Source organism: Chelonia mydas, chromosome 11 (genome assembly GCF_015237465.2).
Source record: "Chelonia mydas isolate rCheMyd1 chromosome 11, rCheMyd1.pri.v2, whole genome shotgun sequence".
Taxonomy (NCBI): domain Eukaryota; kingdom Metazoa; phylum Chordata; order Testudines; family Cheloniidae; genus Chelonia; species Chelonia mydas.
The window spans coordinates 21319211-21338410 of record NC_051251.2 but is presented as its reverse complement, the minus strand read 5'-3'; the positions used below and the strand labels follow the sequence as shown (position 1 = coordinate 21338410).

The window sequence follows — 19200 nt, the reverse complement described above, 5'->3', positions numbered from 1 at the left end:
TGCATTCAGGGTACTGCTTGAAATCTCCAAAGGACAGTATGCAATTCTAGTGTAGCAATTTTTGTCACTGTAAATTGCTGTTTCCCAATATGTTGTTCCTCTTAATGCTAATTACCCTACAAAGTGGATAAATATAACTATTGTAATGTATATTATAGCCTGGTTTCAGCAACAAGATTGTAATTAGTGTTTGGAGAACACTCTCATTAGCATAAATGCAACAATTAAATCATTTAAATTTAGGAATATCACTTAAAGGCTTAAAAGTGTTGATGCATCCTCTCCTATGTGGTAAAGGTGAAATTCTTTAAAAACATTCAAAGTGTTTTTTATGTTAAATCACGAACTATATTTAAAGATAAAACATAGGTTTGTGTAAAGATAATTTTATAATCTTTTTTTCTTATTCTGTCTTTATACTTTGATATTTGACTATCATTCCATTATGAGAGTATTATTTTGAGTTTGAAATACAATTGTTAATGAACTGTTTAGGCTGAGGGGAAAGTTGTATTTTGGATTGTGGTACATTTAGAGTAGATGAATTCAATCTAACATTTAATTAGAATTCAGGAATGAATGAATGAAGTTGAAAGATTCATTCCAAAATTCTGCTTATAAGGAACATTTACAGTCAAATGTAGAAATGTTGCGGGTTGTTTGGAATCACGCAGTTATCTGATATTGCCCATTCAAATTGAATCAAAACACTTCGCTCTTTAGCTCTTAGTTATAGCTGGCCAACTCAGACTGGCTCAGATTTTTGGCAGGTAGGTCATGGGAGGATTTTCCCCAGGATATCTAGACTTTAGAACTTCATATTTCTTTCATGCAATTGAAATGTCAGGATGTGCATTGACTTCAAGATACTTAAACTCCCAGTCCAACTTTCTTATGTGATTGAGACCTTTAACTCTCAGCTCTTCTATACCTTACAGTCTTCTTAACAGCTTTTACACCCTATTCCCCTTATTTCTCCCCCAAGGCCTTCTTAAGGAAATATAATCAAAAATAGATCCATATTTTTTATATTTCTATTGAAATATTTTTAATTATTAAAAAGTTTTTGTAAACACCCAGGAATCATATTGACAATAATGGAGAGGAAGATGGAAGAATCAGTGTATGATGTATTTTGATCTGTTAGATTTTTTAAAATGTGTAGATGCAGGAGACCATTTATCTTCTATATCCAAAGAAGGCCAATGCTCCAAGGGCTAGTGATGAGATTATCTTATGGTGAATAGTTTTGTAATTCTAATGTCTATTGTGAAAAAAATGATTCTGTGATCTAAGGACAAAGATACTAGGATTGTCTAATTACATGATGGGAATTAGCAGGAGAGGTAGGTGGTCTAGATACAGTTTACTGTTTATGAGAGCAGTAATAGTCTCATTTAGCAGCACAGTAAGCAAAATAGTCTGACTAAATGTTCCACTGAGGGATGCAGAAATGGATTGGATATATTATTCAGAAAGAAAAGGAGAGAGGAAACTGTATTTTCAGTACGGCGAGCTATCTGGAATGGAGCTTTTGGTACAACCAGTCTTTCTGCTTACATCCAGTGGTGAAAAAATGTGAAGTTTTCTGTATTAGTTATATAGGAAGAAGATGTCAGATTGCTGCTTTGCTAGAGCACCCCAAGTGCCAGTATACAGAGGGCCAGATCTTGGCTCCCAACTCTCTGTGCTCCCAGAGCAACACAAAGGTTATGCTGGGGATTTCACTGACATAAGGGATGTCCCCAGGTAATATAAAGTCAGCGTGTGTAGCTCTATATCACCTGCGTCCTTCCTGAAACCCAGTTATGAATTCTTCTTGGGCAGGTTGCTTGTGTGAGGGGTGGAGCTAGAGTACAGTAAGCAGCTGCATCACTTGTTGGTTCATGTTCAGTGTATGATCCATGTTAACCCCCGAATCATTTTCAGTAGTACACTACCTAGCCAGTTTGTCCTCATTTTGTATTTGTGCATTTGATTTTTCCTCCCTAAGTGTAGTATTTTTTACTTGTTTTTATTAAATTTCATCTTGTTGATTTCAGACCAAATCTCCTGTTTGCCGATGTCATTTTGAATTCTAATCAAATTATTAATTAATTATTTCTGAATTGAAAGTGATTATATTTTTATTTAAGATTATTCAGATGTGCTCGGTTTGATCCCCTTTAAATTAAAAAAAAAATCTAAAAAAAAGCACGAGAGTGCAGGAAAATTGGAAACACACATTCTTCATACAGAAACCACTCCAGGATCATATTTTATAGAAATGCATAATTTGAATCTATTTAGCATTTAGATTCTGAACAATTAGAAAATGTTAGATTACAGTAATATGTGTTTATAGTAACTGCTTCTCTGACATTGATTTCCCATATAGCAGTGCTTACATTATTGAAATTTATATTATTTTCATTTCAAAAATACATAAATAAGCAGCACCAACCAAAGAAAGTTATGGTTGAAATTGTTTCCCCCCCATACACCCAATTTGGTCCCCTTTTTCATCCCTCATGTACAGACAAAATCAAAATTATGTTATTTCTGGGATTGAGGTAGTCTATTGGAAGAAAATATTAAGTCAATTTGACAAAAGGTTCATAAAACACCCTAAAAATAGAGCAATTAAACACCATTTCTAAAGGGCTAGTGGTGGCAGTAGTGATGGTGTCCCGACCCTCTCAACCCCCTTATAATGAAAGATTGGAAAGAAGACTGCTTAAACTTTCTTTCTTTACTGGACTTGCCTAGAAAAGATATAATGTCAGGGCCAAATTTTAGTTGATTAACATATCATAACTGAAGATATTAATATTTTGTTTAATATTGCACACAGGGAACAACAGCTATAGCAAGGTTAGCATAGTATTTCAAAGGACTGCTGGAATTTAATTTCCATAGGCCCTTTCTTTGCTGAGGTGTAATCTGTAGGGTGGGCTTGGTAATGGAATGCTTACAAGGACAGTAGCAACCCTCCTAAGATTTGCCTGGAGCGATTGACTCAACAAGTAACCTGAGGCATACAAAGGAGGCTGATGATCCTTTTAACATTTGCTTGGGGGGTAGATGGGGGGTCTCTTCTGCAGGACGTATGGTGCAGCACATGGTTTTGTGGGGCTATGTTAGATGGCCATAGTCTTAACCCATATATCTGTGCACTCTCTGAAGTTAGTGTTAGGGTCAGGATAAGATATTGTAGGGATGGATATTATTCTGATGTCATGGACTGATCATTACCTCCTACAGTATGAGGTTAAGACTGGAGCAAAATTATTTCAGTGAATGAGGAAAAACCCATTTTATCTCACCTTTTATTTTCTCCTAAAAAGAAAAAGACTGTGGCATTTCTCACAGCAAAATGAAACAAAGCAAAATTCACAAATTTATATTTAGAATGTTTTCTTTGAAAACCAAAAAGGTAGAGAAAATAGATATTTTCTGGTGAAAATTTCTGCTGGCAAAACAACCTCCCCTCCTCCCACAAAGCCTTTTTTTTTTTTTTTTTTACAAAAAATATTCAACCAGCTGTAGTTGGGACCCATATTTTCTCTCACAGCAGAGGTCTTGTTTTCACCCTTTGAAGCTAACAGAATCTGAGTGCTTCCAGAGGGTTCTGAAGCAAAAATAAGTTACTGCCAGATGAATGCTCAGCAGTATTTTGTGACGACTCCATAATGATCTTTTTTGTACTCAATAACAGGCAGAAAGGTCTCTTGGCAGCCTCTTCCCTGGCTTCACCCTAACATATCACCATGATTTGTGGGTTCCCTGTAACAACTAATGGAAGAGGGAGTGTCAGAAGTCACTTGCTCTGAAGCTGATAGCTTGTGTCATGAAGATCTTTTTTTTTTTAATTCTTATGCTATGTCTCTGAGATGCAAATATGCTAAGACTCTTATTCAGCAGATGTGTTCTGAGTGTTATCTAGCCTATATAACCCAGACTCTTTCTGTCTGGTTGCTGTAGCAAATGCCTCCTGTTGTGAAGACATTTTTTCTTTACTTTGCAGATAAACACTCATAGCTTTGGGCAGATCTGGCCAGGACCATGAAGAAAATTCATTTTCTGGAGGGGCTAATTGCTAGATATTTTGTGCTTGAATTTTGGGCAGTACTATTTACAGAGATTCTAGATGTATTTAGGAGAAGTTTGTGTCAGAGCCTCTGTCTTGGATCCTGTCCTTCCTGGCTGATGAAGGACCAGTTGGGAAGTACTGGCCTTTTGTTGGTGGAGATAGTAAATTCCTCCCTAAGGGTGGCAAGGTGCTGATTATCAAAAGTTCAAAGAAGCCCATCTTTTCATAGATTCTAAGTGCAGAAGGGACCATTGTGATAATCTTGTCTGAACTCTTGTAAAGCACAGGCCATAATTCTGCCCCAGAATAATTCCTAGAGGATATTTTTTTAGAAAAAACCCACATCCTATTTAAAAATTGTCCATGATGGAAAATCCAGCACAATGTTGGTAAATTGTTCCAATGGTTAATTACTCTAACCGTTAAAAAAAATTATGCGTTATTTCCAGTCTGAATTTGTCTAGCTTCAACTTCCAGCCATTGGATCAAACCTTTTTTCTGCTAGATTGAAGAGCCCATAATCACATTTTGGTTCTCCATATAGGCACTTATAAACTATCTAATCACCCCATTACTTTATATTTGTTAAGCTACACAGACTGAGCTTCTTGAGTCTGTCGTTACAAAGCATGTTTTTCTAATCCTCTAATCATTCTTATGTCTCTACTCTGAACCCTCTCCAATTTATCAATATCCTTCTTGAATTGTGGGCCAAGGGGGGCTGCAGGAAGTGGTGGCCAGCACATCCCTCAGACCACGTTGCTTCCTGCAACCCCCATTGGCCTGGAACGGCGAACTGCGGCCAGTGGGAGCTGCGATCAGCCAAACTGCGGATGAGGCAGGTAAACAAACCGGCCCAGCCAGCCAGGGGGCTTACCCTGGCGGGCTGTGTGCCAAAGGTTGCCAATCCCTGGTTTAGGATATACAGATTTTTCACAATCTCAGTGTAGATGATGCATTTTTTTGAGGTAGTAAGGTGAACAAACATCCCCATCAAAAGGTTGAGGCAGCTTTTAAGGACCTCCTCAATGGGGTTTTTTAAGAAAAAAAGTTTCTGGATCTTCACGCTTGTGACCTATGTTTGCTCTCAGTTCCCTAGAAGCAAGGGATGATATCAACACTATAACACTATAAAGGTGACATTGCCTAAATCAACAAGGAAGCCCGAAAAGCAATGAAGTGTACAAAGATCACACCCTCATGTGGATATGTGTTGAATAGAATGCAGATAGGTCCAGGAGAATGAAAAGTCAATTCCACATAATCAAGTCTGCAAATGAAAGGGCCAGTCCCAGAAGACCAGAGGAAAGTGATGTATTCAGAATAAAACCAAGAAGAGACGCATGTATTCCACAGGTTGAAGAACCATCAGCAAGCCTAACAGACTCCTAACAAAAGATTTGGACTTTGATCTCACGTCCCTCTGGCCTTTGATAAGAGAGCCCAGCAGAATATCACCAGGTTTCTGAAGTAGTTAATTTTGAAAGCCCAGCACTAAACGAGGGGACTGATTTTTTGGAACTAGTGTTATGTCCAAGGAAATCACATCAGATTAGCAGTTATTACGAGTGTATTGAGACAAAGTTCAAGTTTTCATGAGTAGTTCGTTTGATGTAGGTTTACAGTCTGCCTTTTAAGTGTGCAAAATACCTACCATATTACACTCTAGGGGCATGTCTACATCACGAAAATAGGTCAAATTTATAGAAGTCGGTTTTGTAGAAAGCGTTTTTATACAGTTGATTGTGTGTGTCCCCATACAAATGCTCTAGTGCATGTAGTCGGCGGAGTGTGTCCACAGTACCGAGGCAACCGTCGACTTCTGGAGCGTTGCACTGTGGGTAGCTATCCCACAGTTCCCGCAGTCTCCACCGCCCATTTGAATTCTGGGTAGAAATCCCAGTGCCTGATGGGGCTAAAACATTGTTGCGGGTGGTTCTGGGTACATATCGTCAGGCCCCCGTTCCCTCCCACCCTCCGTGAAAGCAAGGGCAGACAATCGTTTTGCTCCTTTTTTCATGAGTTACCTGTGCAGACGCCATACCACGGCAAGCATGGAGCCCGCTCAGGTAACCGTCACCGTATGTCTCCTGGGTGCTGGCAGACGTGGTACTGCATTGCTACACAGCAACAGTTTATTGCCTTTTGGCAGCAGACAGTGCAGTATGGCTGATAGCCGTCATCGACGTAGTCCTGGGCGCTCTTTTAACCGGGCTCCTGGGCAAACATGGGAGTGACTCAGCCAGGTCATTTCCCTTGTTTCGTTTCGTGGCGATTCAGTCCCGCACTGTCTTTTAATCGGCAGCTAGCAGAAGATGATGGCCAGTAGTCATAGTGCACCGTCTTCTGCCCAACACCCAGGTGTTGACGATGGCTAGCAGATGTACTGCACAGTCTGCTGCCAGCAAGATGTATAAAGATAGATGAAGTGGCTCAAAACAAGAAATAGACCAGATTTGTTTTGTATTCATTTTCTCCTCCTTCCCTCCCTCTGTGAAATCAACGGCCTGCTAAACCCAGTTTTGAGTTCTATCCTTGAGGTTTTGAGTTCTATCCTTGAGGGGGCCATTCAGTTTCTCGCAAAGCCACCCCCTTTGTTGATTTTAATTCCCTGTAAGCCATGTCGTCAGTCGCCCCTCCCTCCGTCAGGGCAATGGCAGACAATCGTTCTGCGCTTTTTTTCTGTGCAGACACGATACCACGGCAAGCATGGAGCCCGCTCAGATCACTTTGGCAGTTAGGATCACATTAAACACCACATGCATTATCCAGCAGTATATGCAGCACCAGAACCTGGCAAAGCGATACCGGGCGAGTAGGCGACGTCAGCGCGGTGACGTGAGTGATGAGGACATGGACACAGACTTCTCTCAAAGCACGGGACCTGGCAATGTGGGCATCATGGTGCTAATGGGGCAGGTTCATGCAGTGGAACACCAATTCTGGGCTCGGGAAACAAGCAAAGACTGGTGGGACCACATAGTGTTGCAGGTCTGGGACGATTCCCAGTGGCTGCGAAACTTTCGCATGCGTAAGGGCACTTTCATGGAACTTTGTGACTTGCTTTCCCCTGCCCTGAGGTGCAAGAATACCAAGATGAGAGCAGCCCTCACAGTTGAGAAGCAAGTGGCAATAGCCCTGTGGAAGCTTGCAACGCCAGACAGCTACCGGTCAGTTGGGAATCAATTTGGAGTGGGCAAATCTACTATGGGGGCTGCTGTGATGCAAGTAGCCAATGCAATCAAAGATCTGCTGATATCAAGGGTAGTGACCCTGGGAAATGTGCCGGTCATAGTGGATGGCTTTGCTGCAGTGGGATTCCCTAACTGTGGTGGGGCCATAGACGGAACCCATATCCCTATCTTGGCACCTGAGCACCAAGTCGGCGAGTACATAAACCACAAGGGGTACTTTTCAATAGTGCTGCAAGCACTGGTGGATCACAAGGGACGTTTCACCAACATCAACGTGGGATGGCCGGGAAAGGTACATGACATTCGCATCTTCAGGAACTCTGGTCTGTTTCAAAAGCTGCAGGAAGGGACTTTATTCCCAGACCAGAAAATAACCTTTGGGGATGTTGAAATGCCTATAGTTATCCTTGGGTACCCAGCCTACCCCTTAATGCCATGGCTCATGAAGCCATCCACAAGCAGCCTGGACAGTAGTCAGGAGCTGTTCAACTACAGGCTGAGCAGTGCAGAATGATGGTAGAATGTGCATTTGGACGTTTAAAAGCGCGCTGGCGCAGTTAGACCTCAGCAAAACCAATATTCCCACTGTTATTACTGCTTGCTGTGCGCTCCACAATATCTGTGAGAATAAGGGGGAGACGTTTATGGCGGGGTGGGAGGTGGAGACAAATTGCCTGGCTGCTCGTTATGCACAGCCAGACAGCAGGGTGGTTAGAAGAGCACAGGAGGATGCGGTTCGCATCAGAGAAGCTTTGAAAACCAGTTTCATGACTGGCCAGGGTAGGGTGTGAAAGTTCTGTTTGTTTCTCCTTGATGAAACCCTCTGCCCCTTGGTTCACTCTACTTCCCTGTAAGCTAACCACCCTCCCCTCCTCCCTTCGATCACCACTTGCAGAGGCAATAAAGTCATTGTTGCTTCACATTCATGCATTCTTTATTAATTCATCACACAAATAGGGGGATAACTACCAAGGTAGCCCAGGAGGGGTGGTGGAGGAGAGAAGCACCAGGAGGGGTAGTGGAGGAGGGAAGGACAAGGACACAAAGCACTTTAAAAGTTTCAAACTTTAAAACTTGTTGAATGCCAGCCTTCTGTTGCTTGGGCAATCCTCTGTGGTGGAGTGGCTGGGTGGCCGGAGGCCCCCCCACCACGTTCTTGGGCGTCTGGGTGAGGAGGCTATGGAACTTGGGGAGGAGGGTGGTTGGTAACACAGGGGCTGTAGCGGCGGTCTGTGCTCCTGCTGCCTTTCCTGCAGCTCAACCATACGCTGGAGCATATTAGTTTGATCCTCCAGCAGCCTCAGCTTTGAATCCTGCCTCCTCTCATCATGCTGCCGCCACCTTTCAGCTTCAGCCCTCTCTTCAGCCCGCCAGTTACTCTCTTCAGCCCGCCACCTCTCCTCCCGGTCATTTTGTGCTTTCCTGCACTCTGACATTGTCTGCCTCCACGCATTCGTCTGTGCTCTGTCAGTGTGGGAGGACAGCATGAGCTCAGAGAACATTTCATCACAAGATCATTTTTTTCGCCTTCTAATCTTCGCTAGCCTCTGGGAAGGAGAAGATCCTGTGATCCTTGAAACACATGCAACTGGTGGAGAAAAAAAAGGGACAGTGGTATTTAAAAAGACATTTTATAGAACAATGTGTACACTCTTTCACGGTAAACCTTTCTGTTAACATTACATACATAGCACATGTGCTTTCGTTACAAGGTCGCATTTTGCCTCCCCCCAGCACGTAGTTAGCCCCTCCCCACACCCCCGTCCCCGTGGCTAACAGCAGGGAACATTTCTGTTCAGCCACAGGCAAACAGCCCAGCAGGAACGGGCACCTCTGAGTGTCCCCTTAAGAAAAGCACCCTGGGAGGCACTGCGGGGGGGCAAGGGGAGGAGATGGCTAACAGTGGGTGTTAAGCACATACTAATTTTTTTTCGTGGGTGCTCCAGCCCTGGAACACCCACGGAGTCAGCACCTATGACATAGAGAGCAATGAGAAGAGAAATAATCTAATAAACAAGGTCTCCCTAAAGGAGTGACAAAGTGTGATCTAATGCAATTCACTGTCCCACAGTTAAACAAAACCAAGAAGAAAAGTTTGGAAAAAAAACTACTCACTACATCCATAAAACACACAGACTTACGTTCCGTTCTGTAAAATGTAATCTCTAACTTTTAGAGGAAATAAGTACATTAATGAAAAGGTGTAAAGTTGATATAGGCATAGTCACAAAAACTGAGAACTGAACATATGGAACAATGGTCCCTAAACCTCAGTAATCACAATTAAAGAGAACTATGTTAAACATCTTTATCCTCTTTTTAAAATTAAACAAATGTATGGTATTCGGGTGGGAAAATGCTGCAGAAAATGTAATCAAATGGAAGGATTTCTGCATATTTAATAGACATGCCCCCAAAAATAAGACATTTGGGAAGACGTCTGGAGACATCATAGAGAGATAATGGTGTTGGCTGTTGGATAAGCCCTGAGTATTTTCATTAAGTTGTCCTAAAAACTTTGTTTCTTATAAATGCCATCAAGAGTTGATCACTTATCTCCTAGTTGCTCCTAAAATTATTGTAGTAAGGTGGGTTAAGAGGAGCAACTCCCCTAAATCTATTACCTGCTATCCAAAAATGAGCGGAAATACCGGTATAGAAAAATTAACTCATTAAGGGTATGTCTACACTACGAAATTAGGTAGAATTTATAGAAGTCGTTTTTTTAGAAATCGGTTTTATATATTCGAGTGTGTGTGTCCCCACAGAAAATGCTCTAAGTGCATTAAGTGAATTAACTCGGCGGAGCGCTTCCACAGTACCGAGGCTAGAGTCGACTTCCGGAGTGTTGCACTGTGGGTAGCTATCCCACAGTTCCCGCAGTCTCCGCTGCCCATTGGAATTCTGGGTTGAGATCCCAATGCCTGATGGGGCTAAAACATTGTCGCGGGTGGTTCTGGGTACATATCGTCAGGCCCCCGTTCCCTCCCTCCCTCCGTGAAAGCAAGGGCAGACAATCGTTTCGCGCCTTTTTTCCTGAGTTACCTGTGCAGACGCCATACCACGGCAAGCATGGAGCCCGCTCAGGTAACCGTCACTGTATGTCTCCTGGGTGCTGGCAGACGCGGTACTGCATTGCTACACAGTAGCAGCAACCCATTGCCTTGTGGCAGCAGACGGTGCAATAGGACTGGTAGCCGTCATCGTCATGTCCGAGGTGCTCCTGGCCACGTCGGCCAGGAGCGCCTGGGGAGACATGGGCGCAGGGACTAAATTTGGAGTGACTTGATCAAGTCATTCTCTTTAGTCCTGCAGTCAGTCCTATTGAACCATCTTATGGTGAGCAGGCAGGCGATATGGATTGCTAGCAGTCGTATTGTACCGTCTTCTGCCAGGCAGGCAAGAGATGAGGATGGCTAGCAGTCATATTGTACCATCTTCTGCCGAGCATCCCTGAGATGTGGATGGCATGCAGTCCTTCTGCACCGTCTGCTGCCAGCCAAAGATGTAAAAGATAGATGGAGTGTATCAAAACAAGAAATAGACCAGATTTGTTTTGTACTCATTTGCTTCCTCCCCCTCCCCCGTCTTGGGGACTCATTCCTCTAGGTCACACTGCAGTCACTCACAGAGAAGGTGCAGTGAGGTAAATCTAGCCATGTGTCAATCAGAGGCCAGACTAACCTCCTTGTTCCAATAAGAACAATAACTTAGGTGCACCATTTCTTATTGGAACCCTTCGTGAAGTCCTGCCTGAAATACTCCTTGATGTAAAGCCACCCCCTTTGTTGATTTTAGCTCCCTGAAGCCAACCCTGTAAGCCGTGTCATCAGTCGCCCCTCCCTGCGTCAGAGCAACGGCAAACAATCGTGCATCTGAGTTGAGAGTGCTGTCCAGAGCTTTCACAATGGAGCACTCTGGGATAGCTCCCGGAGGCCAATACCGTCAAATTGTGTCCACAGTACCCCAAATTCGACCCGGCAAGGCCGATATAAGCACTAATCCACCTGTCAGGGGTGGAGTAAGGAAATCGATTTTAAGAGCCCTTTAAGTCGAAATAAAGGGCTTCATCGTGTGGACGGGTGCAGGTTTACATCAATTTAACGCTGCTAAATTCGACCTAAAGTCCTAGTGTAGACCAGGGCTAAATCAGAGTTTTATGAGAGAGAGAGAGGAAAAAATAACTACTTAGCAATCTGGTAGAACTTTTTGGAGTTCATTGGCAGAGGTTTGTTGGCTGTCACCATCCTAATAATTTGAGAACTTTTTTTTTTTTATTAATGAGGGAGAAACCCCTTCAGCAGTAGTCAAAGTTAAACTAAAAAAATGAGATATCAAAATAAGGAAAATAGAAGAAGAGGAAGAAGGAATAAACCTTAATATTTAGTAGCATTTTGATAGGAGAACTAAGAAACAGGTTACACATCTAAATGTAAGAAAAACAGAACTTTCAACCTAACCATGAGATCAAAGACTTTAAAAGACAGATCAGGAAGACAAAGAGTAGAAAAGCATGAACTATAATATGTGATCAATATCATAAAGATGAAGAAAGTGACTGGTAGCAGGTTTTGTCAGTATAGCTTTACAGACTTCCACAGGCTAATTTATAACTGTGTATTTGTGTAAAATACTACACTTATCTCATTTAAGTTGTAAACCAAGTTTTATAGATTTTTGTTATAAAATAATGGATCTGTTAATAGGTTTCGACAAAAGTTGTTAGTTTGCTCCTTTTGTAATCTGTGTGAAATTGGTTGATGGTCTCTGCATAACTGGAGATTTTTAAGAACAGGTTAGCCAAACCACCTGTCAGGGATGACCTAGGTATACTTAATTGTGCCTCAGAGTGCGGGGAATGGACTAGATGACTTCTTGCCGTCCCGTTTAGCCCTACATTTCTGTGATTCTATAATCATTCCTTGCAGATAGTGGTTACATAAAAAAATAATAATAGTGTTTACATATCAATGTGCTGTTTATTAATTTGAACACTAAGGCCAAGAACTGAAAGTATGGAGACTGCCTGCTCATCTCTAAATATGGTCAAGTCAAAAAGGATTTGAGGATATTCTGATAACATTTATGCTGTCATATTGCTGTGCTTTTTTCTGTAGATATAAGACTTCAATTTCCATGGCTCTTACTCAGGCATCCTTCTCAAGCATTATGTTCACTACAAAATGCTTGGAACCCTAATTTGTGGAGGGAGGGAAAGGAGTGAAAGTGTGATTTCTATACTTTTAAATTATGACGGACTTCCTCAGACTTTAAGGAACCAACAGTTAATTAAAACTGAATGATTTGGAAACTAAGGATTTATTTGTGTCAAATGTATATTGTTTGATGAGATGATTATCTTTATTTAAAAAAAAAAAAACCTTGACATTTTTACAGATAAAAAACTCTGGTGGGCAGACCACAACTTAGCTCAGCTGGGTACATGCAACAAAAGAGATGGAAGAACCCCCATTGTCCTGCGAAACAAGACTTCAGGGGTTGTACATATGAAAGTGTATGATAAAGCAGCACAGCAAGGTAAATTGTATTTTAAATATCTTTAAACTACCATTAGAGTACATAATGTATTCATCTTCCATGTTATTCCCAAAATGCATAGAGATTTATATTTGTTCCATTCGTTGTCTGATACACTGACTAAAAGTAGAGCTTCTATCCATAGTGTATTACAATGTAGTTAATAACTTTCAAAATATTAGGTAATAGTTTAGAAATCTTTCTTTAATGTGTATTCAGAATATTTGAATATGATGCATAATGCAAATAGAAATTCCTATGGTACTGTGAAGCTTAAATTTGGTAATCAGAACTAAGACATAAATGTGAATGTTTTCTTTTTCATTCACTTGTTAATGCTGTGTGTCTCTCAATAAATTATGAAAAAAATAAATAGAAGAAATAGTATTTGAAAAATCATTGATGTTTTTCATTCATCTCAATGGTTTTAAGCCAATGTAATTTATTTTACTTCATTGAAATTGCACTGATGTAAATTGGGAGTAAGTGACAAGAAAAATCAGGCAATTTTATTTTTGTTTGGTAGGAGAATGAATTTGTATGTTTCCCTATTATTATCATGAAAAAAACTATAATCAAGGACATTGCAAACTGTGAGCTTGTTTTTAGACATATATACTATCCCACAAAGTAAACTATTTATAAAATAAACTCTCTGTGTGTGTGTATGAGAGAGAGAGAGAGAGAGAGAGAGAGAGAGAGAGAGAGAGAGAGAGAGAGTCTGTGTTTCAGTTTCCTTTCTCTATTACATACACCTGAAGAGGTAAACTGCAAATCAGGAGGCTATTGCTTCCAGTAGGATTCTGGGGAATGTGAAAGAGCCACTGCAGAGGCTTTTATTTCTGTTATTGAGTGTCCAGGGAGATTGAAGTGCTCTCCTACTGGTTTTTGAATGTTACTATTCTTGTTGTCTGATTTGTGTCCATTTATTCTTTTGTGTAGAGACTGTCTGGTTTGGCCAATGTACATGGCAGAGAGCTCTGTGTAACCTCAAAAACTTGTCTCTCTCACCAGCAGAAGTTGGTCCAATCAAAAGTATTACCTCACCTACCTGCCTCTCTAATATTCTGGGAATGACACAGCTACAAACACACTGCATTCAGCTTTTAAGCATGTCTTTATGTTCCTAAAGACAGGTTGATTTTCTTTGGTTGGTAACTACTAAAACATGTAGATCTGCAACTAAATATAGTCATTATAGTAAATTGGTGGTATTTTTTGCCAACCAGAAGGATACACAATATCTATATACATTTATTTCAGCAATTATTTAGTTTAACTGTACTGGATAGAAAAGAAAAAAAAAAGTTTAGCCAAACATGTTTTGTATTTAAATCTAAGTGATTTATTCAAAAAAGGAAATATTATCTCTGGTTAGTGAATTGAATGAATAGTGTCTGCTCACTATGTTCTTCAAGACTTTAGAATTAGTATATCTCATCCTCTCATACCTAGTTTCATAGATTGGAAGAGGAAAAACAAGTGTTTCTTCTTTTTCAACGTTCAATTGGTTTATAAACTTTGAGTGAACTAATCATTGAACTGAACTAGTTGAATAAACTGGAATGAAGATAATATTCTCTCTGTACCTGCAAAAGAGGCTACTGCTGTCAAAAGCTGGTTGGTTTCAGATCCTTAGCAAGTGACTTCCACCCATCATTGGTGGTTTGAGTTTCTTTAAAACTGGACAACAAACATAATTCTTAATGTTGTTTGGAGTTTTATTATTATTGTTTATGCCACGGAGGTTATGGAAGTCACTGAATCTCTGCTTCAGCCCCTGGGGCTGTGGGACGCTGGAGCTGGCAGCCAGTGAGGCCCTGACTTTAGGAAATTTTCTCTTTGGGAAATGAGGTCACCTTCCAGCTGCCGTAGGCAGAGCAGGAACCCCACAGCTCCCAGCCACCACTTCTGCAGCAGCAAAAGTCACCTGCTTTGGTGAATTTTTATTTATTGCCCGTGACCTGTCCATGACTTTTACTAAAAATAACTATGAGAAAATCTTAGCCTTAATTATTATTATTATTTAATTTTAATTCTTTTAATTGACTATGATAAGCTTGGGCCTTAACTTAGGTTGTCAATTTCAAATTTAATTTTAAATATTTTTTTAAAACGCAACCCTGCATTTAATATTTTTTTTTAATTCTGTTGTAAATAAAAAATATTTTTAATTAAAAAATGTTGATTATTATCCAGCCTGCTGAAATTTAATCACTCAGCCTCCTCAGGCAGACCATCAGAACATATCCATCATCTCAACTAGGTAAATCTATCTCAGAGTTTAAGTGGGTTCAAAATGAAGCTGACAAGTTAAAAGAAGTCGGAATATTCAATCAAACCCCATAATATGAGTTGAGATGAAGAAATTAACTATGTTGTTATATTAAATTTTCTTTGGAGATATTTGATGTATACTTTTTTATGGTACTTTACAATCCTCAGAGGGATCTTTTACACTTTGTATCATTGCCTAACATGCTGTGAATAGCATCACATGGCCCAACATAATAAAAGTGCTATAATAATTAGATATTTAATGAACTGGGAGAGTTCATAAATTATTGAAATTCAAATAATCAGTTTTAATTAGTAAAGTGAGCCTGGAATAATCTGTGGGATATCTCTGTGAAATATATGTCTGTGATTATCTAGGTAATACTTGTCACTGTTGCTACACATAGATAATGAGAATTAATATGCTAGATAAATAGATAAATCTTAAAGGTACAAGTTTAATGTTGTGTTTGGGGAATTATGTGCACAGTTCTACAAACAGGAAAATGTATAAGTGCTTTTTTAACAGTAAATTTATTTTAAAAATGCCTTTCATTTAGTGACATGGTACTGAGGTTTTAGCACTCACTCATGGAGTGCTAAGCTTGAACTTGACATGTTTCCAGTTTCATCATGTTCTCTTAGTTTAAAATAGACAAGCTCAGTCAGGTCTATTTTAGTTTAAAGAGATTTGTAAAATATTCTAAACATAAAACATAATCTTATGCTGAGGTTTTCATGGTTTTCAGCATGTGTGTGTTTTCAATTTCAAATAAATCAGGTGAATAATATGCTATGAATTGTTAATCAATTGGTATTAAAATACTAATACTAAGCAACAGAACAGCTTAAACTTCAGTAGGCTCCACAGAGTTGTAACCATCCATTTCCCCCCTTTTTTCCATGGTGCAGGTAGCAATTCCTGTCAACTAAACAATGGCGGGTGTTCCCAGCTTTGTTTACCAACATCAGAAACTACCAGAACATGCATGTGTACAGTGGGTTATAACCTCCGAAAAAATCGTATGTCATGTCAAGGTATTGAGCTTTTCAGTTCTTTCTTTTGCTAAACAAATGTTGTGACAACACTGAGACAGAAGAAGAGTCCTTATTTGTTTTTTTTTAAAACCTAAATGAACAATTTTACTAAGAAAAGCATGGCTAGATTATGGCAGAAGAAAGGAGGTTCCACTTTAGCTGAGGATTAATTGCACCTTTGATTCTAATTTCCATATTTCTGTTCCTCATAACTTTTTCAGATTTATTTTGGGGAAAAAAAGTAATGCTATGAAACTTGTATATGTCCCCTTCTTTTAGATACACAGATGAGCAGGAACATTTTGAAGGACAGGACCATCATTCTGTAGCTCTTTATTGGTTCACATCTGCTAGATCTGTTTTTACAAACCATGCGGGTGTACAAACTGTTCACTAGGGGTCTCTACTACAACAGGATATAAAGAGGCTAACTTTAACATCTTGGAACCTGAAGGGTAAACTTATAAGAAATGGCTGCTGATAGGAGCTACTGCAGTTACTTTTATCCTAAATTCCAGTAAAGATTTTGCCTCCAGAATGGATTATAGAAGTTAAAGGACCTTTTCCAATTTGTTGAAAAGTTTTTAAATTGAATATTTGGGAAGGTTCCCCGAAATTTTTGGACTTTTGTTTTACGCAAGAAAAGCATTATGGTTCTCAATAGGTATAACATTTAGTGTGGAACTTTGGTTCCTCAAGAGGCCTCCAGGCTCACAACTTCTAATTCTACATCCAGTGGAAAAAATATAATTTTGTTGGAAGTTGGTAATGACCCCTATATTTACACTGCCTAACACTTTCCATTATAAAAGATTCTTACGACCCTTTTTGAGAAACTTTAAGATTTCCATTGTTTGGAATAGACCTTTGGAATTCAGCATAGGATAAGACATCTGACCAGAGAATTACCTTTCCTTTGACCCTGGAAATTCCATTCATGTTTTGCTGAGATATACACTGTTGAAAATCCCTTATTTGCTTGTGTTCCCCAGGAAGATTTTGTCAGCAGACCAAAATGACTGAACATGGACATTCTAAGGACAGACTCACATTGCTGCTACTGTGTATATACATTATGATAGTCTTTAACAACATGATTACATACTATTTTTTCTAGAAGATCCCTGTTTCATTCAATGCACAGGATAGACACACAAGATGGCAGACTTAAGCAATCTTAAATCTGGCATTTCCTAACTTTTGAATGCTTGGCTTTTCAACCTAAATAAAATTATTTTAATATGGTGGGGTTTTTTTTGTTTTCTTTTTAAATGTAATTTTAATTTGCTTTTACAGGCAATTGTAACTTTTGAATCCATGGCAGTGGTTTCCCTGAAATAGTTGTCACTAGATGTTCCCTTTCTGCTAGTTAAGACTTGAGCTATAAGAATGAATGAACGAGGGGATTGATCTATTAAAAAACGTATTTTCTTCATTTGTAACCAAATTAAATATTTCCTAAATCATCTCAACAGTTATTTTGCAAGACTAAATCTGCCTTTAATTTCAAGCAATTCATATCTATGAAAAGACATGTATTCAGAATAACTTCAGTCTCCAGATGTTCAAAGAACACAGAACTAGAAAAATAAATATGATCTTACGACTCTTTAGGAGGGTAGTAGTACTTTACAGAGTTTGCATACCAAAAAAGAAATGTCAGAATGAAAAATCTCAATGGATTCATTTGCTACAATTTGCTTATACTAACCCAAAACACAATAGAAATGTCAGGTGATGCTGTGGTATGTGAATTTCCTATCCACATCTTGAATTTAACATCTGAGCATTACACAAGGAAATCTGTACAGCAGTCTTTTCTTTTAGAGTCTTGCAAGCACCATATTTATTTTTAAACTGTAACAATGTCTTTTCAGTATTACATGATTACTCCCATGTTTTTTTGGCAATGGTCAAAGCTTTACCTACTTTCTGCTTTCCAATGTAATAAGAATGAATATATATAATTCACAACATATATGAAACTGATGGTTGTTTTCCTGCTATGAGTTTGTATAGTACTTAGTACAATGGGATCCAAATCCTGTCTGGGACCCGTGAATGCCACTACAATAGAAATAGAATTAATTATGATCAATATTATCATCTTAAATCTAGTAATTCTCAGTGTGATGAGACAGTCACAGAAAGCATGGAGACCCAAAGAGTTGGTTGATGAAAGGATTAAATGGGTAATGAGTGTTCTTTTTCAAGTGTCTGCTGCATATTTCCACTTGTGGGATACCATGTCACTGATATCCAGCTATATCATTTAAAATTATTCATTTTTCTAGGAAGCAGCGTCCATGGGGCTCTTATACTCTTTCTGCCCTCCTGTCTGTGAAGCATTCTGAGTGTATAAAAGGGGAGGGGCCCAAACTGTACTTCTGTTTCGTTTTAACTGCTGAAGGTGCAGCAAGTTCGAATATTACGCAATGTCCTCAGTGCCTTTCTCATCAGCTTCTTTCTTGGATTCTGCCTTTGTGGGGTATTTTCTTTATAGCTAGTTAGGTAAACAGTTAGTTGGTACAGGTTTCTTCAGTTTGAAGACTATATAGTACCCAACGGGCACATACAACACCTGAACAACCTGTAGGAAAGGGAGAGTAACCCCATTCACTGTTGCTGATGGTGGGAGGTCTTCAACTAAGTCTGGCAATGTGTAAGTTCAGCATTGACTTTGGACATCTGTTAGTCTCAAGTGGCTCTGTGCTTGGCTTCAGCAACATCCATCTCCCTGATCTTACCTGGTGTTCAGATTCCCTCCGAGATCTTTTCCACTTGAATTATCTAGAACACCTTGTCCAGTTCTGGGAGAACACTTAAGCCAGTTCTCTGGAATACAAAAAACTCTGTTAAACTTCAGCTCATCATTCAGGTTACTTTATTGCACTTGGTCACCGCATGTAACAGCTCTTCGTCTATGCTGGCCAGACCTAGATGCAGGAAGTTAAGATACAAGATACCAGAATTCCAGTTCATGTCACACGCTGCACAGTTTATAGACATGTTTACTAACTACAAACATCTATACTTTTTGTATGTAAAGACCAATCGCTTTGCAGATTGCATAAGGCAATC

At 39.7% G+C, this 19200-nt stretch overlaps 1 protein-coding gene across 1 annotated transcript in view; it reads left to right on the top strand.

Annotated features, from left to right (window-relative positions):
* Window positions 1–19200, top strand: part of LRP1B (LDL receptor related protein 1B) — a 1293242-nt gene that overhangs the window by 867394 nt on the left and 406648 nt on the right. The window contains 2 exon segments of the mRNA XM_043525164.1: window positions 12664–12804; window positions 15994–16119. Of these exon segments, the coding sequence (XP_043381099.1) occupies window positions 12664–12804; window positions 15994–16119 (267 nt within the window).